The sequence below is a fragment of the Phoca vitulina genome, unplaced genomic scaffold, assembly GCF_004348235.1.
Source record: "Phoca vitulina isolate PV1807 unplaced genomic scaffold, GSC_HSeal_1.0 scaffold73, whole genome shotgun sequence".
Classification (NCBI taxonomy): domain Eukaryota; kingdom Metazoa; phylum Chordata; class Mammalia; order Carnivora; family Phocidae; genus Phoca; species Phoca vitulina.
The window spans coordinates 1,753,415-1,781,255 of record NW_022589776.1 but is presented as its reverse complement, the minus strand read 5'-3'; the positions used below and the strand labels follow the sequence as shown (position 1 = coordinate 1,781,255).

The window sequence follows — 27,841 nt, the reverse complement described above, 5'->3', positions numbered from 1 at the left end:
CTTGTTAAAGTATAAATTATTTTTCCCAACTTAGTGATTATAAACCAATGATCACCAAATTTAAAGTTTACGAATAAACCACTATTATATTCACTAGACACTTACTGGAAACATTAAATGGCAAGAAAACATGAAAATCCGAGTGAGAAAATATTTGTTTGGCATTAACAGCAAAGAGTAAAAATAATACTTTTGATAAACAAAGTCTGGTTAAATTGTCACTTCTTTTTCCATCAAGAAGAGAAAGATATTAATGCTCACTATTAGAGCAAACCTAGCACTTAAGTCTATTCTTGACCAAACAACCAGGTTAAGAAAATAATTCTTTTTTTTTTTTTTAATATTTTATTTATTTATTTGAGAGAGAGAGAGAGAAGAGAGCATGCATGCATGAGCAGCAGGGAGGGGCAGTGGGAGAAGCAGACTTCCTGCTTAGCAGGAAGTCTGATGTGGGGCTTGATCCCAGGACCCCGGGATCATGACCTGAGCTGAAGGTCGCCACTTAACCAACTGAGCCACCCAGGCACCCCAAGAAAATAATTCTTTAAAGTATCTGTTTTAAGTACCTGTTTTAAGTAAAAGTTTACAGGAGATCTGAATTTTAAGTCCCACACTATTATGGTAATGAGCTTACTTTTAGTTTCTTCAGATAAATGTAGATGCAATTTGAAGAATGAATAAAGCTCAAAACAACAAGAGTGAATAAGCAAAGTCATCTAGAGTTGTTCTAACAGAAGTGAATGGTGAACTTAATGTTGAAAGACAATTTTTAAATTCATGTTTATGGACAAAAATAACACTGTATGAATTAAGCTTGGTCTAATGAAATAGAAGGAAATTAAATATAGATTTAAGTTAGAGAATAATTTAAATGAGTCACATGTGTTAAGCCCCAAATGGTGACATTTTTTGTATCTGCACAGAACTAGTGAACAAACTAGTGCCTTTTAGTCCACAAACAAGGGGATTTCATTAGGTATATATCAGGTTCACTTCATTAGGTTTACTTGAGGCAGGGTTAGAACTGGAAGGGATTCTAAAACTTTCTCTACTGTTAAGGATATTCTTCAGATATTTGCTACTACCTTAGATCTAAAACAAAAGCTATGGTTAAAGCAGGAAATTTTTAAAAATCAACCTTATTTATTTATTTTAAATGTACAGATCAATCAGTTTTGATCAGTGTACTCATGTAACCATGATCACAATCAAGATATAAAATATCACCATCATCCTAAAAGCAGGGACTTCTTAATATGGGGTCCAATGACTCTGGCAAATTATTTTGGAAATTCTCAATGCTGGCAAATCTTTAGTTTTAGAGAGTGGATTTTGACATTTGAAAATGGTGGGATGAGGGGCGCCTGGGTGGCTCAGTTGGTTAGGTGACTGCCTTCGGCTCAGGTCATGATCCTGGAGTCCCAGGATCGAGTCCCGCTTCGGGCTCCCTGCTCAGCGGGGAGTCTGCTTCTCCCTCTGACCCTCCTCCCTCTCATGTTCTCTGTCTCTCATTCTCTCTCTCTCAAATAAATAAAATCTTAAAAAAAAAGAAAAGAAAATGGTGGGATGAAATTAAGAGTCAAATCTGTTAAAAAAGTGTATGAAGAAGTTAGATTATTTTAAATGAGAAATTAATGTATTAACTTTAATGGGCTATAAACTCTACTTAGTTATGGTGTATTCCACTTTTTATATTTAAATGGAATCAATTTACTAATATTTTATTAAATTTTTTCCTATCTAAATTAATGAGAGAGATCTATCTGTAGTTTTCTTTTAGTGCCTGTGGTTTTGATACCAGGGTGACTTTGTCTTTATTTGGCAGCCTCCTCCTCATTTTTCTGAAAAACTTTATATAAAATTAGTATTATGTCTTCCTTAAATGTTTGATAGAATTCACCATCTGGGATGCATATTTTCTTTGTGGGAAGGTTTTTTTTATTTTTATTTTTTTTAATATTTTATTTATTTATTTGACAGAGAGAGACACAGCGAGAGAGGGAACACAAGCAGGCGGAGTGGGAGAGGGAGAAGCAGGCTTCCCGCCGAGCAGGGAGCCCAATGCGGGGCTCGATCCCAGGACCCTGGGATCATGACCTGAGCCGAAGGCAGACGCTTAACGACTGAGCCACCCAGGCATCCCTGTGGGAAGGTTTTTAAATTACTATTTCAATTTCTTTCATAGATAAAGGGTTGTTCTGGTTTTCTGTTTCTTCTTGAGTCAGTTTCTGTAATCTGTGTTTTTCAAAGAATTTGTCCATTTCCTATCAGTTGTTGAATTTACTGACAAAAAGTTAATACTCCCTTATTATGCTTTTTAATCTGACGGATTTGTAGTGATGTCCTCTTATTTCTGATATTGGTAATTTATGTCTTCCCTCCTTTTTTTCTTGATCAGTGTAACTAGAGGTTCATCAACTTTTTTTCAAAGAACCATTGGTTTTTTGCTCTAACCTTTATTCTCTTCTTCCTTTTATTTACTTTGGGTTTAATTTGCTCTTTTTTTTCTAGTTTACAAAAGTAATCACTAGAACAAAACCACAAATGTTCCTATATACCAAAATAAATAAAATAAAAATAAGGAGCAAAGAACATATCATATAGAAGAAGAAATATAGTAAATATAACTAAATTAGATACCTTTTATAAAAAATATGATAGAGTTTAGTGCAAACATATCAGTCATGGCAATAGATACAAATGGGCTTTAACTGCCTATTTAAAGAAAAAGATTTTCAAACTGGCTCACAAAGTAAAACTTAATTCTATGCAAATTCCGAAAAATACCTAAAACATCATGATGCAGAAAGGCTACAAGTAAAGGGCAAATGCGCAAAGATACACGAGGCAGGTGGAAACAAAAGAAAACAAGAATTAAAAGCCAGGTATCAAAGTAGAAGTAAGACAACAAATGAAGTAAATCTGACAAAGGAGGATACTTTATAAAGCTAAAAGTCACAATCTGTAATTAAGATACAGAATTATGATTATATATGCATTAAAGAACACAGTGACCACCTATATAAACTACAGATGATACAAGGAGAAATAGAAACACACTAATAATAAGAGACTTTAACACACAGGTCTATGGACAAAATAATATAAAAGAGCTAAGTAATATAATCAGTAAGATAGACTTTATGCATCTATATCAAATACTATACTATGAGAATAGAGACAAGAAAATATACTTCTTTTCCATGCACATATAGAATAGTCAGAAAAATTGACCATAAATTATGTGACTAAAAAAGTCAGTAAATTTCATGAAACAGAAATACTACAAACACTGCAATGCACTAAAACTAGAAATTAAAAATGAAATTAAATACAAAAACTCCTTCCACCTAAAAATTTAAAATTCTGCTATTAATAGTTCTTGGTAAAGAGAAATATAAATAGAATTACAGTAAAACAACAATTGAGCAATAAAGATAAGAATCTATTAAATATATTTAAAACAGTGATCAAAGGAAAACTATGGCTTTAAACATTTATAGTAGTTAAAGTAAAAGAATGAAAACAAATCAAGTTCTCAACTCAAACAGCTAGAAAAGGGAACACAGCAAGTCAAAAGACAACATAAGGAAGGAAATAATAAAAGTAAAACCAGAATGTAGTGAAACAGGGGAAAAAACTGTAGATCTAATTAATAAGTCAAAATACTGATTCTTTGGAAAAACATAAACAAAATAGACATACCACTAGCTACCTTTTTCAAGGAAAAAAACATTGAAAGCACACATATACAAAATGCAAAATATCAAGGGGTAAGGGATGCCTTGGTGGCTCAGTTGGTTGAGCATCTGGTTTCAGCTCAGGTCATGATTTCAGCGTTGTGAGATTGAGCGTGGAGTCAGGCTCTGCGCTGGTAACAGGGCCTGCTTAAGATTCTTTCTCTCCTTCTCCCTCTGCCCAGCCCATGCACCCCTCCTCCACCCCCCACTCACATGTGCTGTCTCCAAAAAAAAAAAAGTCAAGGGGCAAATAACTATTGATGCAGAAATTTAAAAATTAAAAGAAATTACTTTGTACACCTCTATACAAATAAACTTGAAAACGTAGATAAAATTGATAATTTTCTAGGGAAATATAGTCTACCAAAATTGATCCGAGTAGAAAGGGGAAATTTCATAGAATAGAGAAAATTATCAATAAACTACTTCATAAAAAAGCACCAAGCCTAGACAGTTTCACAGAGAAATTCTACCAAACTTTCAGAAAGGACATAGTCTCAATGTTGTATAAATTATTTCAAAGCACAGAACATGCAGGAAAACTTCTAACTCATGTTCATGAAGTAGTATATATCTATATTTATATCTATATCTAACCTGATAAAGACAGCACAAGAAAATTAAAGACTAGCATCACTTCTGAATATCAATATAGAAACACTATATAAAATATTAGTGAATAGATTCAAGCATCACATTAACAGTACACCATGACCAAAATGTGTGTACGTAGAATGCAAAGATGCTTTAATTTTAGGACCTCATTCATGTAATTCATAATAATGGGTTTAAGGAGAAAATTCATATGATTACCTCCATAAATACTGAGAAAACCCTTGACAAAATTCAATACCATTCCTAATAAAAAGCATCCAAGAAAATAGGAATTGTTGTACATGGATACTTCCTTAATATGATAAAATCTTCATACTTCAATCCTAAAAACAGCATATTAGGTAATGGGAAAACACCAAAGTCATTCCTACTAATGCCAGAAACAAAGTAAGTATGTCCAATATTTCCATTACTATTTAACATTTTACTAGAAGTATTAACCCAAACAACTAGAGAAAAAAAACAACAAAGGCATTAACAATTGAAGAAGAAATAAAACTACTGATATGCAGATGACATGATAGGATGTTCAGAAAACTCTAAAGAATCAATGGCAAAAGTAACTCAAAGAATAAAAAAATTCAGTAAGGTAGCTTTCATATACATTAATGGCAATTGGTTAGAAGCTATAGTGAAGGGGAAAAAATTACAAAAGGAACAAAAAATAACACTTAGGAATAACTTAAGAAGAAATGTACAAAACTTAAATGAAGAAAAGTATAAAACATTCCTGAGAGATAAAAAAAATAGAACTGAAGAAACAGAAAGACAGATCTCATTTTTTAATAGAACACAACATCATAAAAACGACTGTTCTTAACTTATAAATAAATTTGATCCCAATAAATATACCAAGGTTTTTTCTTAGAGCTAGATAAGGTGATATTAAGTTCATTTGGAAAAACAAACATGCAAGAAATTTAGGAAAACACTGAAAAAGAGAGTTATACAGGAGGGGTATAAATAACCCTACTATGTATTAAAATATACTACAGAGCCTCAATAATTGAAACATTGTAGAAAACAGTGTGGTAGTGTTGTTATGGCCTACACTAGAAGATCTAGAACCCAGCACATACAGAAATTCAGTATATAATAAAGATGTTATCTCAGATCACTGGGGGCAAAAAGAGACTTTTAAATAAATGATACTGGGACCAGCTGGATATTTACAAAAAGAAAATAGTAAGCATTTCACACCCTACACAACATAAACTCAGAGAGACCATATACATACATAAAAAATATGGGTAAGTTCCTTTGTAACCTGAGGAAAGGGGAAGCCTTCAAACTCCGCCTCAAAACCCAGATGCAATAAAGTAAAAGATTTATATATTTGACAATATTAAAAATAAAACACAACCTTTTGCATGACCAAAAATACCATAAGCAGAGTTGAAAGGCAAATGCAAACTGGGAAAAAGAGTTTGTAACATGTAGCACAGATAGAAGGCTATCACTGTTAATAAAGAGAGAACTTTAAAATGAGGAGAAAAAAATATAAAAACTATTGAATAGAAAAATGGGCAAAAGATGATAATAAACAATATTAAAATTATATTAAAAAGGCCCCCTAAACATATGAAAGATATTCAACTTATGTTAAGAGAAATGCAAATTAAAACCACACCGAGATTCCACTTCTCATCTATTAGACTGGCAAAATTCAAAAGGTTGACAATATACTCTGTTAGTGAGGCTATAAGGAAATAGTCACCCTCATATGTTAGGATCAGAATGGTTTCATCCCCATAGAGGGGAATTTGGTGATATTTAACAAAATTACATACGCAGTTAACCTTTGGCCCTGCAGTCCCATTTCTAGGAATTTATCCTGAAAATAAACCTCCAACAACACTGAAATATTCATACACAAGGCTATTCACTGCAGCATTATTTGTAATGGCAAAACATTGAACACTATCTAAATGCTCAAACATAGGAAACTGATTGAACAAACTGTGGTACACACTAGAAGAATGCAGCTGTGGAGAGAGAACAAGGAAGATCTCTATGAACTGATATGGAATGAATTTCGGAATAAATTAAGTAGAAGGCAAAGTGCAACAGAGAATATACACAATGCTACCTTTTGTGTAGGACAGAAATGGAAATAAAAAGCATAGGAAGGATAAATCAGACTATAAAGCACCAAAATAATAAATGGTAACAAAGGACTATAATCCATCAACTAGAATAAAAGTCTATGAATCCATAATGCCAACCAATCACTCAGAACAAGGAAAATTCTTCCTTATAGCAGAACATTGATAGAAAAGTGGGAATTTTTTTTTTTAATCACCATTTTACAACCATCATAGTAATAACTAATTTGGGTAGAAATTATCAATGGATGTGAGTGAAAGTGAGTAAAAGTTTGATAAGGAATAGGATATTTACACGGATTTGAAGTATCTCTCTAAAAGTTCTTACTAGTTACAAAAAGAAAAATAATAACTTAATAGGAAACTTTGGGGACTCCACTTAACCAAATGATCAAAGTTAACATAATCAGTAATGGGACAAATAGATACTATGTACTTCTGTGATGCACTGAGGACAAAGTATCACTTACTAGTACTCCTGTCAAAAAGGAAGGGGGGAATTCGGAGGGGGAGACGAACCATGAGACACTATGGACTCTGAGAAACAAATTGAGGGTTCTAGAGGGGAGGGGGGTGGGGGGAGGGGCTAGCCTGGTGATGGGTATTAAAGAGGGCACGTACTGAATGGAACACTGGGTGTTATATGCAAACAATGAATAGTGGAACACTACATCAAAAACTAATAATGTAGGGGCACCTGGGTGGCTCAGTCAGTTAAGCATCTGCCTTCAGCTCAGGTCATGATCCCAGGGTCCTGGGATCGAGCCCCGCATCGGGCTCCCTGCTCGGTGGGAAGCCTGCTTCTTCCTCTCCCACTCCCCCTGTTTGTGTTCCCTCTCTCGCTGTGTCTCTCTCTGTCAAGTAAATAAATAAAATCTTAAAAAAAAAAAACTAATAATGTAATGTATGATTTACATAACATAATAAAATTTAAAAAAAAAGGAAAAAAATGTATATTGAATCTACCCATGAGGAAACATGAGACAAGTGGCCTATGCTTTTAAATGTGGAGGGAACTACTACAGATTATCTAGAACTCAACAAACATGACAAATAAATGCACTACAATCATCTGCTCTGGAATCTGGACTGGAAAAAAACTGTTAAAAAGAACAAGTCGTTAAGCGTCTGCCTTTGGCTCAGGTCATGGTCCCAGGGTCCTGGGATCGAGCCCTGCGTTGGGCTCCTGCTCCGCGGGAAGCCTGCTTCTCCCTCTCCCACTCCCTCTGCTTGTATCCCCTCTCTGGCTGTCTCTCTCTCTGTCAAATAAAATCTTAAAAAAAAAAAACGAAAAAAAAAACCAATACTGCAACAGTTGGTGAAACTGGAATGGGGACTATGGATTAAATAATGTTTTTATCAATGTTAAATTTCCTGCATTTGATAAATGAACTGCTGTAAGAGAATTCTATGTAAAAAAAATGTCCTTGGTCTTAGACAATACACACTGAAATGTTCAAGAGTACAGGAATATGATGTATGCAATATACTCAAATTGTTCAGAGAAAAAGATTTGATACAACAAGGAGGGAATGGTAAAGCGAATGTGGCAAAATGTTAACAACTGGTAATCCGGGTAAGGGATATATGAAAGTTTTTTCTTTTTCTTATAATTTCTTGTAAATTTGAATTTTTTTCAAATAAAATTAAAAAGTTGTTTTTCCAACCTGATAGGTTAACAATCATGTCTTGTTCTGATGTATGTTTAATTATGTGTAAGGGGGACTAAGCTTTTGTATGTTTATTTACATTTGAAAATCTCTTTTTACACCTTACTTATTCATACCTTTACCAATTTTTCTATTGTGTTTTTCAAGGTTTTTCTCACTGAATTTGTATGAGTTTTATGGGAATTATTGTTTTTTTCTGTCATGTATGCTCCACATATGAGTTTGGCATTGATTTTTGATTTAGTTTATAGTGCTATTGTTGTTATTGTTGTTATAAAGAACAAAAATTCTTAATTTTTAGACAATCAAATTTATCAATCTTTCTTTATGGCTTCTCGGTTGTATCCTGCTTGGAAAGGTCATTTTTACTACCAGCCAACCAATGGTATTTTCTAGAACTTTTAGAATTTTGTTTTTTAGGTTTAAAATATTCATCCACTGGGAATTCCATTTTTATTTTTTCCCCCAAATCACCATTTCCCTAATGACATTTATTGAACAATTCACTTTCCTCCACGGACTTGAAATGTCAACTTCTGGACTCTTTTCAGCTCCACTGATCTATACCTTCTCTAGTACCAAAATGTTTGTAATGTTTTACTATTTCTTAAGGCCAATGGCCCTAATCTTAATTTCTGGAAACTTCCTGGCTATGCCAGTATACATACACACGCACACATATATATAATTTCCTCATTCTTAAAAAAAAAATCCCTTCCATTGCATTTCATGATCTCACACTCCTGGTTTTCCTCTTCTCTCTTCTCTAGTCATTCCCTTTTTCCTCTGCCAGTTGCTCTTTCACTAACCATCCTTCAATGCTGGAAAAATTTTAAGGCTTTCTCTTCTCTCTCCCTTCTTGGTGATCTCATTGGCATTGATTTTTTGACCTTGTTTTTGGTGCTTTTTTGTTATAAAAAAGTTTAAAATTTTTATGCAATCAAATTTATCAACCTTTTATGGTTCCTGGGTTAAATCCTGCCTTAAAAGGATTAAGCCATCATAGTTTATTACTATGAGTTGATGACTCCTAAATTTTAATCTCAGTCTAACCTCTAAGATAAAAGACTCATAAACAGTGGCCTGGCTCAGTATCTCTATTTAGACATCTTATAGGTGTTTCAAATTAATATATCTAAAACAAAACCCATGATCTCATCTCCTCAAACTGCTCCTTTCTCCAGTAAATTTGTAGCACAAATTCCCAGAAATGGGACTGCTGAGTCAAAGAGTGTGAAAAAAAGTGTACACATTTCCTTTCAAGGACGTTGTATCAATTTATATTCACACTAGCAATGTAGCTCCATTACCTTGTCTCCGTGGCCTTGTCAACAGGGTGTGGAATCAAACTTCTAGATATTTGGAATCTGATAGATTATAATTTTGTAATCTGAGAAATGAAAAATAGTACTTTGGTATAGTTTTAATTTATGTTTCAGTCATTATGAACAACCTGCAGCAGATTTTCATATGTTTAAGGGCAATGTGAATTTGTTTACTGCCCATTTTTTGGTTACATCATTGGTCTAGGTTGTTGACCAATAAAATCTCGTGCTGTATTAAAGAGATTATTGTCTGTGATAGTTGCAAATATTTTGCTCCATTTTATCTTTTTTTTTTTTAAGATTTTATTTTTAAGTAATCTGTACACCCAACGCGGGGCTAGAATTCACAACCCTGAGATCAAGAGCTGCATGCTCTATTAACTGAGCCATCCAGGTGCCACCCACTCCCTCACTTTGTCTTTGACTTTTATCTTGTTACTGTTTTTTTGTTTTACCATGAAAAAATTTTTTATTTTTATGTAGTCAAATCTATCAGTATTTTCTTCTATGCCTTCTGTGTTAGTCAATTAGAAAGGCCTTTCTCAATTCAAGATTAAAAAGAAATTGCTCCATGTCATCTTCTAATATTTTCATGGTTTCATTTTGTATTTTTAAATCTTTGATCCATTGGAAGTTATCCTGCTGGGGAGAAGAGTGATAGTAAAGTGCAAAAGGGACCATGTCTTTGCTTAAAGCCCTTTAATGGTTTTCTATTGCTCTTAAGATTAAATTTCAAATTCTTAACATGGTCTATTAACTCCAGTGTGATGGGGCTCTGTTCTTTCTGTAAAATCAATATGTAACATCCTCCCTTTTGCTCTCTGGGTCTCACTGGGTTTCTTTCAGTTTCTCAACCTATGTCTCAGAATTTTGCAATGAGCTGTTCCAGAACCAAAGTTAAATCTCTCTGTAATATGCTAAATCATCCAGGCTTCTTTGTAGCACCTATAAACTGTAATTAATTATTTGTGTAATTATGCATTCAATGGATATCCTCCCTGCTAGATTATAACCTCCATGAGAACAGACACTCTAGGCATCTTGTTCACTACTATATGTAGCCTTTTTTTCCCAAGTACAGTGGCCGAAACAGTAGCTTTTCACATATTTATTAAATAAATGAATAAATGAAAAATAACAGATTTAATGAAACATTCTTTTCATATACATCTAACTTCATTTTTTCCCAATTGTTAGTTCTCCAAGTAACTGCTGATTTATTATTTATTCTGCTGAACAATCCATATAATCAGAAAGGTAATGTTTCATGCAAATGACTGATACCAGGTATCCTATCACCGATCTCCTAATGAATTAATAAACTGTATTCTGACTTATAAACTAGTTTATTAGTATGGCTAGGGAGAATCAAATCCCTAAACTTTACCTTTGGTTGACAGAACATAAAATTGGTCTCTAAAATAAAAACCAGGCTTAGAATTTATAACAATTTATATCTTTGGTATTATGAGTTAGAATCAGCAGTAAATACCCAAACAGGTACATGTTAGTTAGCAGAACATGAACTCATAGTGCTCTCCTGACCAATACATTATGAACGCATCCAAACCACCAAGTACAACTCACCTCTTGAAAGTTATGTTGAGTAAACTTGTCTGCTATCCTCAGCAACTCACGACATGAGTGTGTGTCAGCAAAAGCCCGAATGCCCAGGCAATTAGAAGGATCTAACTGTCTCTTTAAGAATTCACAGCAAGCTTCCTGTATCTCTGCCAGCTGAAGGAGGCAAGCAGCTGGCAGAAGGGTCTGAACATTGCCCTCTTCCACTGTTATTTGGGAGGTATATGCAAAGTCAATCAGGAGCTCCATAGCCCGCTCATCTATGTCTCGAATCACAACTTCTGTCTGACGGCTCTCTGCCAATTCTCCTGTAAACATAGCTCGGAAGTAGGGACTACAGGCCGACAAAATGACTCGATGGGCATATATCTTCTTAGCGCCCACAACTAGCACCACATCGCAGAGCTCCCGGTGCTTTCTCAGAAGGTTAATCACTTCCAAGGTTTGTCGAGGGTGCTTGTCTGAGATATAGGGCATGCGGGCAGGTTGGGGAACCCCTTCTGGCAGTTTATTGGGGTCTCCAAGGGTGCAGCGGCTTGTTACATCCATTCCAGTCTCTCCTGGTCGAATGTTGGTACACCTACAGGAATGGGGGAAGGAGGGAAGAAAGACGATGGCAATATTATTAGAAACTCACTCTTGCCATAAAGTGTTCACAGTCAAGAGATAGGGAAACCTGCAGGTAATCAAAACGGAGAACTAAGCTCCCAAAGAGCTTCCTTTCTAAGAACGCTAAAACTCATAAACTTCCTTAAAGTCTTCTGAAGAACAAACATTATTAATCCCAAATCAGGGCACTTTCATTATGCACTCCCATAAAATAAAGGACAATTCTTTTTTCATCTCATAAGTACTCAGACTAGACTGTCTCGGGCCACATCTTTTATAACTACCTGCAATACATTAATAAAAATTTATGAAAAACACTTGTAAATTATTCTCTCTCTGCACAAAACAGACCTATGGACTTTAAATCCTTAATCTGGTTTAACCAAAATATTGATATTTGTTATTTTTCTAAAACACAGAAATGTTTATTTCTCATTATCACAGATAATATTTTAGATTTCTCTCAGGTTCAGCACAAAGCTATAAAATATTATAGCCCATGCTGCATGAAAAGATCAGAAAAATGAGGCCAAGGCCCTCCAAATTAACTTTATATATAGTACTATATTTCCTTTATTTTAAGATGCATAGTTTTCACAGTTTGTACAGTCTATCACAATGGTGTTAAGTAAAAAACAAACTAAACTAAAAAAAACAAAAACCAAAAAACACAAGCCCGGGTTACAAAAACTAGTGTGTTGCTGGGATGCTACAGATAATTGCGATGGCCAGACATAATTCAGGACATTCTTTGGTCTGTGAATGAGAGGAAAGCTTAGAATCAAACTTTGTGATATTGAAGAAAACTTAGGTATTGATTATATGGATAAATACATGTTAGACTATCAGCTAATAAAAGCTTTACATACCTTTAATGCAATATTTACACTTCTAAAAAGTTATTAAATGAGTCATGTGTCTTATAAGGAAGGAAATATAGTAAATAACTATGTAATCACATTAGTTTGTAAAAAAGGGAAAGAATCAAACCAAAGATTTTAGAAGCCACTCACAGGGAGAAACGAGTTAAAATTCTCTTCTCTGCCTAAGTCTTAGTCCAACCATAGATGTCTCAAAATATTTTACCATACCTTAAATTAAGATTTCTTTTATTTTTCTCCCCAAGTCTAACAGCTCTGACACTTGGGTACTATGGCTACTCTGTCATTAGTTAGCATAAAGTTTCAAAGCACACTGTGTAACAGATGGACCTGGGTTGAAATGCTAGTACAGACAATTACTGGACAAGTTACTTATCCTTCCTAATCCCCAGTTTCTTTAACTCTAAAATGGGTAAGTATCTACCCCATATGGTAAAGATTAAATGAGATAATGTACATAAAAGCTTCCAGCTCAGGGCTTGCTACATGTTAACAATTTTAAATTGTAGCTATCCTAGTAATAGAACTATCTACATTCCTTTCAGATAAGGTAGTTACGCTTATCCATATTAGAAATCAAATAAAAAAATCCAATCTGAGTTGATATGCTTCAATTAATATTTACATAAATTTTGAATTAATGATAATCCAGCAAGTCTGGATTGAAGTTTATCTTCACTTAGAAATCTTTTCTTCACAGTTTATGAATATTAAAGTGGTAAAGAAGATGGCAGGTAAAATATTTTTTTATTTAGTAGAACTCTTAAGAGCCTCGAGAAAGACTTTGTTGAACTAATTTGGGGCTAGAGATATTAAATCTGATAATAAGCCTCATTCCTTTAAAAGTACTACATATGTCATGGGCATGTGGGTGGCTCAGTCAGTTAAGCATCCGACTCTTGATTTTGGCCCAGGTCGTGATCTTGGGGTTGTGAGATCGAAGCTCCACAGTGAACTCTGTGCTGGACATGGAGCCTGCTTAAGATTATCTCTCCCCTTCTCCTGCTGCCCCTTCCCTCCCGAAATAAAAGTACTACATATATCCAATTGTTCCTACCAAATCAGTCAGAATTGATGAAGGTTTACTATGATTACAAAAGAAATGTATAGCACGTATTGAATGGAGCACTGGGTGTTATATGCCAACAAGGAATCATGGAACACTACATCAAAAACTAATGATGTAATGTATGGTGACTAACATAACATAATAAAATTAAAAAAAAAAAGAAATGTATAGGTACATAAATAGACATTCTCCACTTTACAAATACTTTTCTAAAAGTTTAATTTTATGCTGCCTGGAGGTTTGTATTTGTCTTTAGTAAGAGTGCTGTAAGTGGGGCTAGGTTTAGTTGTAAAATCAATTCGGTGTGTTAAAAGCAGCACTAAAAAAATGAAATAGAAGAAAAAATATTGGCATACATTCCTTTTAGTTAAATATGTTTCAACTATGTGTTCTATACACATTTAAATTCATATACATTTGCATAATCAGGTCCCTTTGCAGGCTGTATGTTATATCAAATAAGTTTAAAAGCCACTGACACAGAATTCTGACCTGAGTTTTGAAGTCCTAAGACAAAAGGGCCAAGAGGTACAAGGAGAAGGAAAAGAATATCTGTCATTTTGGTATTATCTAGGATTTGCTGTTGCTATTGTTTTTGGTGGCTTTTGGGTAGGGTGATGGCTGGAGCTTGGGAAGCTACTTTTATGCAAAGACTTTGGAAGTCTGTAAGTTGGGCATTTCTTACATATTTAAGTACGTATTACCCTAATGGTGCTACAGGACACACTCTTGAGAGGCTGTAGTAATTATTTTCCTTTAAAAAAGGATCTGAAAAAAAAAGTGGCAGCTCTGTAAATTTCTCAAATTTGATACACATTGCATCACAGGATCAGGGTATATATGTATTAGTAAATTTTACATGTTAATATTCTCCAGAAGTCTTTAAATATGAAAACCATCCTTCCTTGCTTGGCATAATCTGTTACCTAGCTTGAAGAATGGAGACTGAGATTTGAAATAGAATGGACCATCAGATCATTTAGCATAATATCCTCCTTTAACAGATGAAGAAACTGATTTGGTTAGGTGACTTGCTAAAATCATGAAGCTATCCTTTCAGTAGCAGAGCAGGTCTCCTGATGCTTTTGGATAAACCACAATTGTCTCCTGGGGCACTGCAAATATTTAGTAACTGGGATTGATGTGAATGCTGGGTTGGGGAGAGAAGGGAGTTGTAGAATTATTTAACAATTCAAAATAAAATTTTCAGTTTTTTTCCTTATGGATATCCAAATTTCTGTACAATTCTTTTTTAGAAGCCTAGGAAGTTGCAATAAATGCAGATTATTTTGGTCCAGTCATCATAAAGAACTTCACCAGTGAACTATCGGAAGAATCAACTAACTTGGTAAGAGGCCTACAAAATGAATGTTAAGCTTGAGGAAAATAGCAAACAAAATTGAACCTAAGTCTTTTCCAGCTAAACAATACTGGGATAGTCTAAGAATTTTTCAGAATTATCTTTAAACATTTAAACTTTAAACATAAGAAATTACATTTCTAATAAAATATAGTCAAAGGCTTATTACCTTTTAAAAAGTTATTCCAGATAATATATGAGAAGCAAAGTTTACATGTTATGTTCATATTTCAGAAATTCAGGGGTTAACTTGCTAGATAAATGCCACAAATTTAAATTGACACATAAGTGTAATGAAGATATTTGGATTTTCATAATCATCACACTGTATCTACTGATATGCAGAGAAAAGAGATCTATGCCCCTCTAAAATGGTAATTATTCTTTTAACAAATATTTACTAATTGCATATAATTTACAAAGCATTTTGCTCAAACTGAGAAAAATTCAAAGGAATATAAAGAGGCAACCAGGGAACCTAACTATTGAGAAGGGGAGATACATGAATAACTAGAGAGAGGGCAACCAGGATACCAACTATGGTCAGAAAGGCAAAAATCAATAAAGTATTTGTTTATACTGGAAAGATCCTAGATCTAACTGGCATAAGCTACAAGGTTACTTCACAGGTATGTATTTTTGTTGTGAAGTAGGAATATTAAATTGGGTTATTCTGGAACTTAGGTGAAATATCCTATACCCATGGTCCAGATCATTGTATTTCTGCTTCTGATTCTATATTCACTAAGCAGTCTTCTGATGAATAATTCTTCCATGTTATTTAAAAGGGGGTTAGGTAGCTCCACCGTTCTGATCACTGGGTTTTAGGTCAGCCTCATGTGAGTCTCACAGACTTAATCATCTATGACTATATTGAGATAGTCTAATATCTGGCCTGCAAGGGACAGTATCAGTTTACTACCCCTAAAGCTGTGGCACCAACAGGAACTACAGTATAATAAAACACCTGTGTTGAAAGAGTCCCCAGGGAAGGAGAGAAGAAAAGGACATTTTGGGAAAAGAAACTACATTTACATTACAAAGGCACAGCCTGAAAGCAAAGAAGACCGTTGTTCCTTTCTCCCAACCTGTTTTTCCAAAGTACTTATAAATTCAATCTTTCTAGGCTTGGCCTTAGCCCATAGGTGATTCTGTATTCTAGAATACAAAATGTTCATAATTCTGACATCTGGTAGAAACAGCACTGTTTATGCTTGACAATTTAAAGACTGAAAAAAACTGAGCAGTTAAAGAATAATTTTTACCACCCACATAAACAATCAAGGAAGCTTTTAACCACAGTGCTTAAAGATACCTTGTACATAGTAGATGCTGAAAGAATAAATCACATGGTTAATTAACAGTGGTACAATCAAGCTTCTTTAAAAAAGAACCACCATTAGGGCACCTGGGTGGCTCAGTTGGTTGAGCGGCTGCCTTCGGCTCGGGTCATGATCCTGGAGTCCCGGGATCAAGTCCCACATTGGGCTCCCTGCTCAGCAGGGAGTCTGCTTCTCCCCCTGACCCTTCCCCCCTCTCATGCTCTCTCTCTCTGTCTCATTCTCTCTCTCAAATAAATAAATAAAATCTTTAAAAAAAAAAAAGAACCACCATTAAAGACAAGATAAATTCAAAAATTCCTATTTTAATATTGACATTGCATGTTGAAATGAAAACATTTTGTTGTAACCATAATTATGTACATAAAGACAGTACTATTAAACTCAGATATAAACAATTTTTTATTTTGCCTATATACAATATGGAAGCTAATTTCTACGTATCTCCCTTTCATTTAAAAGTATACCATAGCAAAAAAAATTGTGCTATTATTACTGTATTAGTATAGATTCTGATTTTTAATAATGGCTAATTTGTAAACTCTTATCAAAGGTCTGGTTTGCAAACTTGCAAAAAAATCTCTTAAATGTGGTCATTCTCTAAAATTCTATCCTCTCTGCTCTCTATACACATTCTTAGGGGAGCTCATCTAATCTCATGGTTTCCATCACCCATATATGAATGGCTAAAAGAGCCTTATCTCCTGCCTGGATAAGGTCTCAATTTGGATCCATATGAATGTCTCTTATCACACAAACTAAATAGATCTCAATGATGTATCTAAAATGGATCCCTTGATTCTCTACCTTCTCTGACATGCTCTCTTCTAGCTTTCCCCAGATTAATAAAAAGCAATTTCATTCTTCTAGTTGCTCAGGCCAAAAATCTTGGAGCCCCTTCCCTTCCACACACCCTCAAACTTAATCCATCAGCAAATCCTGTCATTCTACCTCCAAATAATATCTAGATTCCAACTATTTCTCTGCATCTTCACCAGCCCCACCCTAATTCAGGCTATTTTCACTGTTTTATATTATAATAGTCTCATAAATGGTCTTCTTGCTTCTATCTTTGCCAATTTATATTCTCTTCTCTAAACAACCTAACTGATCCTTTAGAAAAGTCAGATTATGGGGCACCTGTGCAGCTCAGTTAGTTAAGCGTCAGACTCTTGGTTTCAGCTCAGGTCATGATCTCAGCGTCATGGGACCCTGCCCTGCATTGGGTTCCATGCTCATTGAAGAGTCTGCTTGACATTCTTTTCCCCTCCCTCTTCCTCTCCCCTGCCCTTCCCCTCCCCTTGTGCACGCTCTAATAAATAAATAAAATCTTAAAAAAAAAAAAGTCAGATTATGCCACTCCTCTGCTCCAAATGCTTTAAACACTCATAGTAAAAAACAAAGCATATAAGGTTTACCAACATCTACATGACTCTTCCCCTGGCCAACTCTGAATTTTTTTTTTTTTAAAGATTTTTTTATTTATTTGACAGAGAGAGCACAAGCAGAGGGAGAGAGAGGGAGAAGCAGGCTCCCTGCTGAGCAAGGAGCCCAATGTGGGACTCGATCCCAGGACTGTGGGACTTGATCCCAGGACCCTGGGATCATGACGGGGGCCGAAGGCAGCTGCTTAACCGACTGAGCCACCAGGCGTCCCTAACTCTCCGAATTTATCTCCTACTGCTTCCCTCTTGCCCATTGTTCTCTAGTCACACAGACCTCCTTGCTATTTTCTGGGACATGCCAAGACTTCTCTCGCTAAAGAGCCTTATTCCTCCTTCCTCCTGAAAGGTTCTTCCCCCAAATAACTATGAAGAGCTCACTCCCTCATTTCTTTCAGATCTCTGCTCAAATGTCAACTTACCAGACCACTGTAGGGGCCAGTGGCAGGCCACCCCCAGGTGGGCCACTTTGGCATGAACATTATTTTGAGTTAAAAGCAATCCAAACCCAGCAGACTCAGAAAAAGCTCTTTACTTCCCCCTCAACTGCCTGCTTTACCAGGAAGAGAGCTTTTAACAGATTTCTCTTTACCTAAGAAACTTATCTACATAAATAGGGCACCTTTGTTTTCTAAACATCTTTCGCTTCTGCTAATGGTCTTTCTCCCCTTTGTACCCTCAGTCCCTACCCCTCCCCTGCTCATATAAGTATTTCATTGCCTGACTATCTTTGGAATTTCCATGTCTGTGTGGATTCCCCCTAAGAAGGCTATTAAATTTGACTTCCTCCTGTTAATCTGTCTCATTGTTAATTTGATTCTAAGTCCAGCCAGAAGGATCTTGAAGGGCAGAGGAACTTCCTCCTCCCCAACACGATGTTCTATGAAATAGCATCTCTTAAATTCCTACCACTCTATACCCTTTATTTGTTTCATTTTTCTTCATAAATATATTACCTACTGATATAGTGGCTTTTTCCCCCAAATAGAATATAAGATCTGTGAGAACAAGGCCCTTATGTTTTTCTTTGCTCACTGCTATAACCCAATACCTGGATCTAGTGTTCATTAAATTGTTGTTAAATGAATTCAGCTTTTATTCCTGCCCCAAAAAACTATACCTCCTGAAGTCTTGTCTAATTCTCTTGAAACCAGGTTTGTAGCCAGGCAAACTTGTAGCCAGGTTCAAACCTTACCTCCATCACTCATTAGGTATAATCTCAGGCAAATAACTTAACGTCTCTGATCCTCAAGTTCATTATTTGTAATGTAGGGATAATTAAACTTACCTTACAAGGAGTGACAGTGTTGGGATTTGTCTGAATGTAGGTCCTCTGACTTCGAAGTCAGTGCTTTATTATCCCAAATTGTCTTAGGCAACTAGATTGAGTATTTGAAATAGAAATGACTCTGGCAATCTGATTTATGTAGTTGTTATTCTTAGATGGGAGAAAAAAAGCAAGCATACTGCCCATGGCTGGACCATGTTGCCCTTTTAGGAGAATAAGAAACGAGAAGAGGGATTACTGGTAGGCTGAGATTTGAAGGAGTACCTCATTTTTAATGTCCTGAGAAGCAGTATTTAATTCTAACAATTTAATTCCAGAAGCCATATTTAATTCTATACACTAAGTTATTTCTCCTATGGTTCTGCTATTTTGTTTTTGTAAATGTGTACTTTAAAAAATCTAAGTGCATATCCTCCATTAGTCTCATTACACCCACAGGATTCTAACTGCAGAAAAGTGGGGTTTTTTGTACATTTTTCCGGGCACCTTCTGAAGGGAAGTTATAATAAGGGTCCTAGAAATAGACTGTGTTTACACCTTGTCACATCTATATTCACAACTTCTTTGTTTGGAGTCTGATGAAATAAATACTCTAAAGACCTGGTGGGGGGGATGGTAAATTGAGGTGTGAACTGCTCCCCAGGACAGAACCCTACAAAACGTTTTAATTAAACCTTGAGGCAGCAAGCTTTATTGTCCAAGTAAATATTCATCTAGAAAAACTAGAAGATCTCAAATTATTTGCTTTTTCAATCTGTGGCTTTCTATTCCAATATTGAACTAATGATATTACAAATACAGACAAAAAGAAACTGAACCCAAATAACATTTTTATTAACTTAATTTGCAAGATTAATCTACATGTATTTTAAGGTTGAAGGAGGCAAGTGAAAGGATTACTTTGGACCCTATCCACAGTTAACAAACTAGGGAGACCAAACAGAGCTTTTGCCTTCCCTCACAAAATGACTCTGTCAATTCAGGGAAAGAAATCAGTCTTTCTAAAACCAAAGGGTGTAAGATCTGCTAATAATAACCTTAGCAGATTTTTTATTCTTTTAGCACTGATGAAAAGCATAACTTCAAGATAAATTCTATTAATATCATATTTTACCATCAACTCTCTCAAACTTCAGCATAACCTTGATTTTGTTCCTCTACTAGCCATTTGCTTCAGAGGAAGATGACGATGTCCCTAGCTTTTAAGCACGAATCCTGAATTCTCTCAAATCAATTAGCTGATGGCATGCTCTTACCTCAGCTGGTCATCAAACTACAGGAACAGACTTATATTCCATGATTTAGGGAGTTTCTTCTGCCAGGCATTAACAAAGAAGAATGTAGCATTCTACATTGGTAGGTGGTAGTGGAATGGAAGATCAATTTTGGGTTAGGATGAAGCTGCTATTGCACAGCTACATTGGAGAGACAGAACTTGGATCCAAGATGCTATTATCAGGCCACTGGTCTCAAACCAACCTTGGAACCCACTCTACCCATGGCCTTCTTGTTATGTAAACAAAAGGTTTCCATGTTGATTAAACCAGTTTGAGTCAGGACTTTCAGTCCAAAACATTCTGATACCAAAAACATGGTAGTTAAAATGAGAAAGTAAAATCAGCCACATATTCTAAATTTACTAACCAATTTGAATATAGAAATTTCCCCTTGCTTTGATTGGTCAAATACTCTTGTATCTAGAGGGTCTTCCTCCATTATTACCAGATTTTCTAAACATGGTATTGATAGATTTAAAATTATGGCTTGAATTTGTGGCTTTTCTTTCAAATGAAGTGAAAATGTGAGAAGATACTATTATTCGTTGATTGCCCAATTCCTATTAGGCTGTTACATTAACTTTTCAAATAATTGTGTTTCTCTGACACCAGATATACGGGGGTGTTTGATTAAAATGCAGGCTCCTGAGGTACTAGAGAATCAGAATCTCTGGTAGTATGACTCTAGAATCTGCATTTAGCAAGTAGGTAATTTTAACACACATTAAAGTTTGACTAATAACTGGCTAATAAAATTTGACTAAGTCAGTTGTTACAAAAAGAATATATTGACCTAAGTTGAAGGGAAATAACAGAGTGGAGAAAGCAATAATTCAAAATGCAGGTATAAAGGAAAAAAAAAAGTAAAAGCGTCATTACCAAACATATAAAATCAAATAAAACAAGAAGGATTCATATTTACCAAAATGTCAATAAATCTAAAAAATTCTGTAAGGCAGGCATCAGATATTATGGAATCAGTTTAAGAAACTATAATTACTACATTTGAATCTCTACATATGATGAGAAGGAAAAAAATGCTATTAAAAATTTTCAATTATTGTTCTTTTACATTCTGGGAAAAAGAACAACATTTATTTCAGAGACAGATGGTGCTTTTGAGAAAACAAGTATTTAGGCCTTTTAATTATAAAAGGCAAGGTGAGGGTCCCCTGGAATGATAAAGACCATCAGAAGGATTTTTGCCTGTCCATTTTGGTTTGTTTTGTTTTGAGATTGAAATTGAAATTGAATTTGAGTATCATTAGGAGGGCTTGTACTCTTACTTCACCATAGTCCCCACCACTCTTTGTCTTGTGAAGCTGTGCCCCACATTTATATGAACTACCTAAAGATACAAGATTTTGTTTTTTAACCTCTTCTAGAGATACCAGGATTATAACAAAGAGACTAAACTGCTCAGTATAATAAAGTAACAGTAATTTAGAAGAAAGAAAGAAGGGAAGGAAAGGGGAACTGATAAAAATGGTGGCAGTTTGTGATCTAAGGAGGGAGAGCCAGTAAGAAAATGATGAGTAGCCAAAAAACTTCATTATCCTAAACTTTCAGTAAAAACCTGAGGTAGTCAATGGCAGTGGTCAATGAAGGTAAAGAAAGAGACAGTGAGTATGGAATATTTCTAGAATAAAGCTTACCTGTGAAAAGAAGAGACATCCAATACTATGTCAGTTTAAAGTTAAGGAAGACTGGAAAATGATATATACTGATGTGAAGAATGAGGAGGGAGAAATTAAAAAATATAAAAGGGAAAGAATAAATGATGGAGCGAGATCTTTGAAGAGTGGGAGTGTATGGAACCAAAATACAGAGGAATGACTCTTAGACAAAAGGTAGAAGGGCTTACATAAGAGATCAGAGGAAGGGAGTGGGGTGGGAAAATAAGGTGGAAATGATACATTTATTTTATGATAAGGAGGCATCAGGAGCTTGGAGAAGTTCATACCTGATGGCCCCTATTTTTTTCTGTGAAGTTGCTGCCAGTGAGAGGAGCAGTGACAGGATCACGAGAGAATGGGTGAAGATGTGACACAGCTGCTGTGGGGAATGAGTAAGCATTACCCAGGGACCTTCAGAATTACTGCTGGAGAACAATGTTGGCTCAAATAATATTACAGACTCTGATTACAGTAGCACAAATATCCCATGGCTGGTTTCATCCAGCAGTAAATCAACCATTCAAATCAGGGAATATAAATGTTTACATTAATCAAGAGTTGGGAAATGCCATGAACAATCTAGGGAATTTGAGTGATGGCTAGAAAATGGTTGAAGTGGTTGCGGAAGTGAACTGTGTGAAAACAGAAGGGCCAAAGGCATGTTGATTGTGACTACATAAAAGAACTGATGGAATGGGCGTTTCACAGGTTATGCTCAGGAAAAAAGTTATGAGGATTTATGATTTCAGAGAGAGAGTTGTTCTCAGTGACAGTAGGAATGAATCACCGAAGTAAGTGAAGGTCAAAGTCACAAGAATTTAGGAAGTCGAGGAAATGTAGGCTAGGTAAAAGGATGGGTAATTTTTTTTAAAGATTTTATTATTTTATTTATTTATTTATTTTTAAAGATTTTATTTATTTATTTGACAGATAGAGACACAGCGAGATTGGGAACACAAGCAGGGGGAGCGGGAGAGGGAGAAGCAGGCTTCCCGCTGAGCAGGGAGCCTGATGTGGGGCCCGATCCCAGGACCCTGAGATCATGACCTGAGCCGAAGGCAGACGCTTAATGACTGAGCCACCCAGGTGCCCCAAAGATTTTATTTATTCATTTGAGACACAGAGATACTGAGAGAGAGAGAGAGAGAGAGAGAGCATGAGCAGGGCGAGAGGCAGAGGGAGAAGGAGAAGCAGGCTCCCTGCTGAGCCAAGAGCCCAATATGGGGCTCGATCCCAGGACCCTGGGATCATGACCTGAGCCGAAGGCAGACACTTCACCATCTGAGCCACCCAGGTGCCCCAGGATGGGTAATTTCTATGAATATTGATATCTCTTAATAGTGACAATAACCGAATCATGTGCAGGTAGGAAGCATAAACCAAAGAACAAATCAGGTATCTTAAATATACTTCATGTTTACCAAAGGAATGTTACAAATTTTGGTACCTCCCTAAGTAAATAACATTTCCACCCACCCAAATGTGTAAGTCACCTTCAAATTTCAGGGCTATCATGTCACACATTCCTTAGACCTTCTATTCCAAAGGTAATATTCTTAATTGAGGAAAGAGCCATCTTCTGGGAAACAGGCACATTTTTAGTGAGACTATAGATTGGAATAATCTCTCAGGAAGGAAATTTGTCAGTATCTACCAAAATTTAAAAACACACATACTTTTTGGGCAGTTCTACATCTAAGAATTTATTCTGTACATACACATTTGGGCAAAAACCACTGACAAGGATAGTCACTGCAGAACTGGTTATAACAGCAAAATAACTTAAATGTCTCTGAAAAGGACTGGTTAACTATGGCACCTACAGACAATGAAATACTATGTAACTATTACAAAGAATATGGTGGGTCTATATGTGTTTGTCACCATCTACAAAATAATGTGGGAAGTGAAAAAAGAAAGAGAAAAATGTGCATGATATGCTGACATTAGTGTTTTCACAAAAAGAGATATTCTATATATGATTGTATATGTATTATAATGTCTACAAAAAATGAGTAAGAAACTGTTTATAGTGGTGGCCTATAAAGAGGAGAACTGGGAGCTGGGATTGGCATTGGGAGACTTATTTTTCACTGAATATCTTACTGTATCTTTTAAATTTTGTATCTGTACACATAATGACTAGTTAAATGAATGCAATGAAGCTTTACTAATATCAACCAATTTCATAAAACTTTATATTTAAGCATTAGAATACCTTTAACAATAGTTTTCAATCTTCCTCTCATTCATATTTTTTGGCAGGGGGCACTCAGAGGAGAAGTCTGCAGATATTGTGTGGTCATTTGAATTACTATTCAGTAATCATTAGGTGCCAGGGATACAAACATATGGAAGACATAGGAGACTTAAAGAGCTTATATCCTAGTAGGGAGAATGAACATGTATTCAAAAAATCTTAGTATACAGTTACGTCTCATTCAAAGCTTCTCCAATAGCAGCTAAGTATAAAATTAACCAACATTACTTTACAGAGACTGCCTTCTGGGCTGCAGCAGCAAAAATAACAGCCCAATACGGAAAGGTGACTTAATGTAAGCAAAAGTAAAATTAAATCAGAGAGCAATGGTAGGCTGGGCTCTGGCCATGTGATGGTGATGAAGAAAGAGCTGTGTAGTTTAAAAGTTAATGCCACCAGAATTCCCCAACTTGATTTTTTAAAAAAAGATTTTATTTATTTATTAAAGAGAGAGAGAGAGAGAGAGAAACAGCTTGAGCACAAGGTGGCGGAGGGGTAGAGGGAGAGGAAGAAGCAGGCTCCCTGCCAAGCAGGGACCCTGATGTGGGGCTGGATCCCAGGACCCTGAGATCATGACCCCAGCCCAAGGCAGATGCTTAACTGACTGAGCCACCCAGGCACCCCCCCAACTTGATTTTTGAATAACTGGCAGTATTATATAATAAAACAAGAAAAAAGAGAGTAGGTATGAATGATTAAGTGAATATTTTATATAGAAATTACCGATAAACCAAAAACACTCCCACGCTGTGCCTTCCCTTTTTAAAAAATAATAAGCTCTTACTTTAGCAATTACATAAGATATGACATTTATGGCAGCTGAGGAAGAGAAGCAATCAGTGGTTTTTGCAACCATGATAAAGGATGAAGTGGTAAGGCATTTAATATATTTTTGTTAATTTCTTCATGTACTTCACAGTCAAATATTATTCCTACTTGGAGTTAGATACAAATAAGATAATGACATTTGTTACATCCACAACATCTTTTCATCTGGAGATCTCAAAGCACTTGCAAGCACCCATTAGTTCCCAATATCCTGGTCAGATACATTAGAAAAGTAAATTAGGACACAGAGAAGGTGAATAGCTCAAGGTCAACCAAAAAAGTCAATAACAGATTTGGAAAAAGATAGATATTCCGGTTCTTGCTCCTGGTTCTAAGTCAAAAGTCATACCCCCATCATGAAATGTTTCTTCTCTTAAGAGGGTCTGCCAGAGCTGTTCCTCTTTGATGTTAAATAACAAATGATTCCATACAGTTCAATAAATGTAAAATGAGTTTAAATAACAAAGAAAGAACTAGGCTGATTTTGTTTTGATAAGGACTCTAGATTTATCTGTTAGAAAAGATTAAGAAAAAACATTACTAAATTCTAGAATTGGGAGGGCTTATAATTGTCTATATTTTCTTACACTCTGTTCTATTTTTCCTATGGGCTAAGTTATTATGTCCAATACCTTTTTAGTCCTTCACCAATCTTTCCTGCAATGCAGCTATTTTACTTCGCAGAACAAATGTATTATTGATCATCAATGAAATAACCAAAACCATAATTAGATATACAGGACAGTGTGTTACAAATAATTATTATTCTTCTACGGCAACAGAACCTTTTACATTCTATAGGTAATTGAAGACTAATGAACCCATATAGTATCATATTATACTTAATGATTATTTATCACAAAAAAGAACCATGCAAAAAGGAAAATTTAAATGTTAGTAACTACATAAAATTCAGAACGCCCTTTAGAAATTTAAGTACTGTACTGGACCCTTATTTCAAAAGTGATTAATTCCTGATAATAGTTTTTATTTACTTTAGAACAAGAATCATTAGTTCAAAGCAGAATTTGGTAAAGTTTGAAAACCTTTAAAAAAATTAAATGAAGTCCTGAATTATTACGTGCTGAATTTCAATCAGTGAACCGAAGGTTTTCTTCCTAAAAGCCTACCTGCGCATTGGCTTTCCTTCCATGCACCATGAAAAGTACCCTTCACCACACTCTAAAGCCGAACCTAAGACAATAGAAAAGCAGTAACTTAATAAAAAACTATTTCTGATCTTTCCAGTAACAATCTCAATATAATCATTTCGTTCAATGATAAAGAATTTTATATTATATTATACCACAAGCGTTTATTCATAACATAAGCTTTATTTAGTGTCTCTAAGATGACTATCCTTACTCTGGATATGGACATGGAATGCTAAAACGATTGTAAGTGAACGTGAGGGAAAGCGCTATACAGTCCTGATTGCTAGGTTAGCCCTGTCTCTCTTCAAGAAGTGCTTTAAGACGTTTAACTCTGATCTCACTATCAAGTATACCTACAGAACATTTACCAGATACCCACAGCAGTATTGACATGATAGATCGGATAGGGAACACGCAGGTTTAACAACGGATCTGAAGCTCTAACTTGTCCCGAAGTGACAGGAGCAGGGGGCGGCATTTGCCCTTAAAAACAACTCCGCTTCCGACTGCCAGCCAGCACGAACAGGGCAGATAAGCTCTAGTTCCAGACTAACATTCTCCTTACAAGCCCTTCCCTCAGTGCCCGAAACAATATCCACCACCCACTTGGAAGAACTCGCTAGGTCCCGAGGGTTAAATGGGACGCACAGTACCCATTTCCTTCCCCCCGAATTCCAGCCCTTGTCCGGGGAAGCTGTCCAGGGTGAGAACCCCAGCGCCTCCCCGGGCTCCGGGGTAGGGCTGTCAGCCAGCTCGGCACAGTCTAGTGCCCCGCGAGGCCCAGCCCCAGAGCCCCAAGAGCCCCTTCTCGGCACCGACTGACAGACGGCGGACGAAGTCCGGCCCCCTACCCACCCGGCAGCTCAGCAACTTAGGACAATATTTGCAAAGCAAGCCCTGGGCGCTGTCCACTGTCCCCTGCTCTAAGGCGGCTAACTTACCGGCTCTGTCACTTTCTTCTCTGCCGCCGCCCCCTCAGCCTCCTCCACCCGCCGCCCGCTCTCTGCCTGCTTCGCAGCCGCGGCTAGCGCAAGCAGGATGCAGATCCTCGAGCTATTTCCTCCCCACCCCTCTCTTCTCTTCAGCAGCGGAAGTGATCCTGTTCCTAAGTCGTTCCCTCTGGAATCCATATAGCCCACCCAAAGGTTCCGGTGTGGCTCAGGAAGTAGCCGCGCCCTTTGCTGGGGATCCCTATAACCTCAAAGACTGCCTGTCTTCGAATCCGGTTCCTCCTATTCTGAGGGTGATCACTTCGCGAGTTCACAGCGGATCTGGCAGTATTTGAATACTGAAGCCTCCTCCTTTCTTCTTTGTTTTCCCCAGCAGAAGGCAACAGAAAGATGGGTGTAATCACAGAAAGCTAGGAATTTTGATATATTTGTAGCCGGTGGGTCTCCTATTGCACAATATAGGCACAATGTTGTCCGTAATTGTGGATTGCATGATTGGTGCATGCATAAGCGGTGTCGACCCTATTAAGCCCCTCCTATGTACAAGCTGCCCACAATACACGGCCAAATCAGAAATAGACCTGATCTTCCAGATTTCCCACAGTTTAGCTTTCAAAATACCAGTGTTTTATCCAAACACTTTACCAAAGACAAATAGATTAACAGGAGAA

At 36.2% G+C, this 27,841-nt stretch overlaps 1 protein-coding gene across 2 annotated transcripts in view; it reads right to left on the bottom strand.

Moving 5' to 3' along the window:
• The window catches only part of KLHL20 (kelch like family member 20), a 57,995-nt gene extending 30,717 nt beyond the window's left edge, over positions 1-27,278 (bottom strand). Inside the window, exons 1-3 of one of the 2 annotated variants that reach the window (XM_032393433.1) lie at positions 27,162-27,278; positions 26,197-26,260; positions 11,043-11,616 (exon numbers count right to left, since the gene is read on the bottom strand). In XM_032393433.1, the coding sequence (XP_032249324.1) occupies positions 11,043-11,616; positions 26,197-26,219 (597 nt within the window). In that variant the 5' untranslated portion in view covers positions 26,220-26,260; positions 27,162-27,278. Of the gene's footprint in view, positions 1-11,042; positions 11,617-19,025; positions 19,850-26,196; positions 26,261-27,161 lie in introns of those variants that run through there. The other variant, XM_032393434.1, reaches the window with a different exon arrangement.
• Between the last annotated feature and the right edge of the window lie 563 nt (positions 27,279-27,841).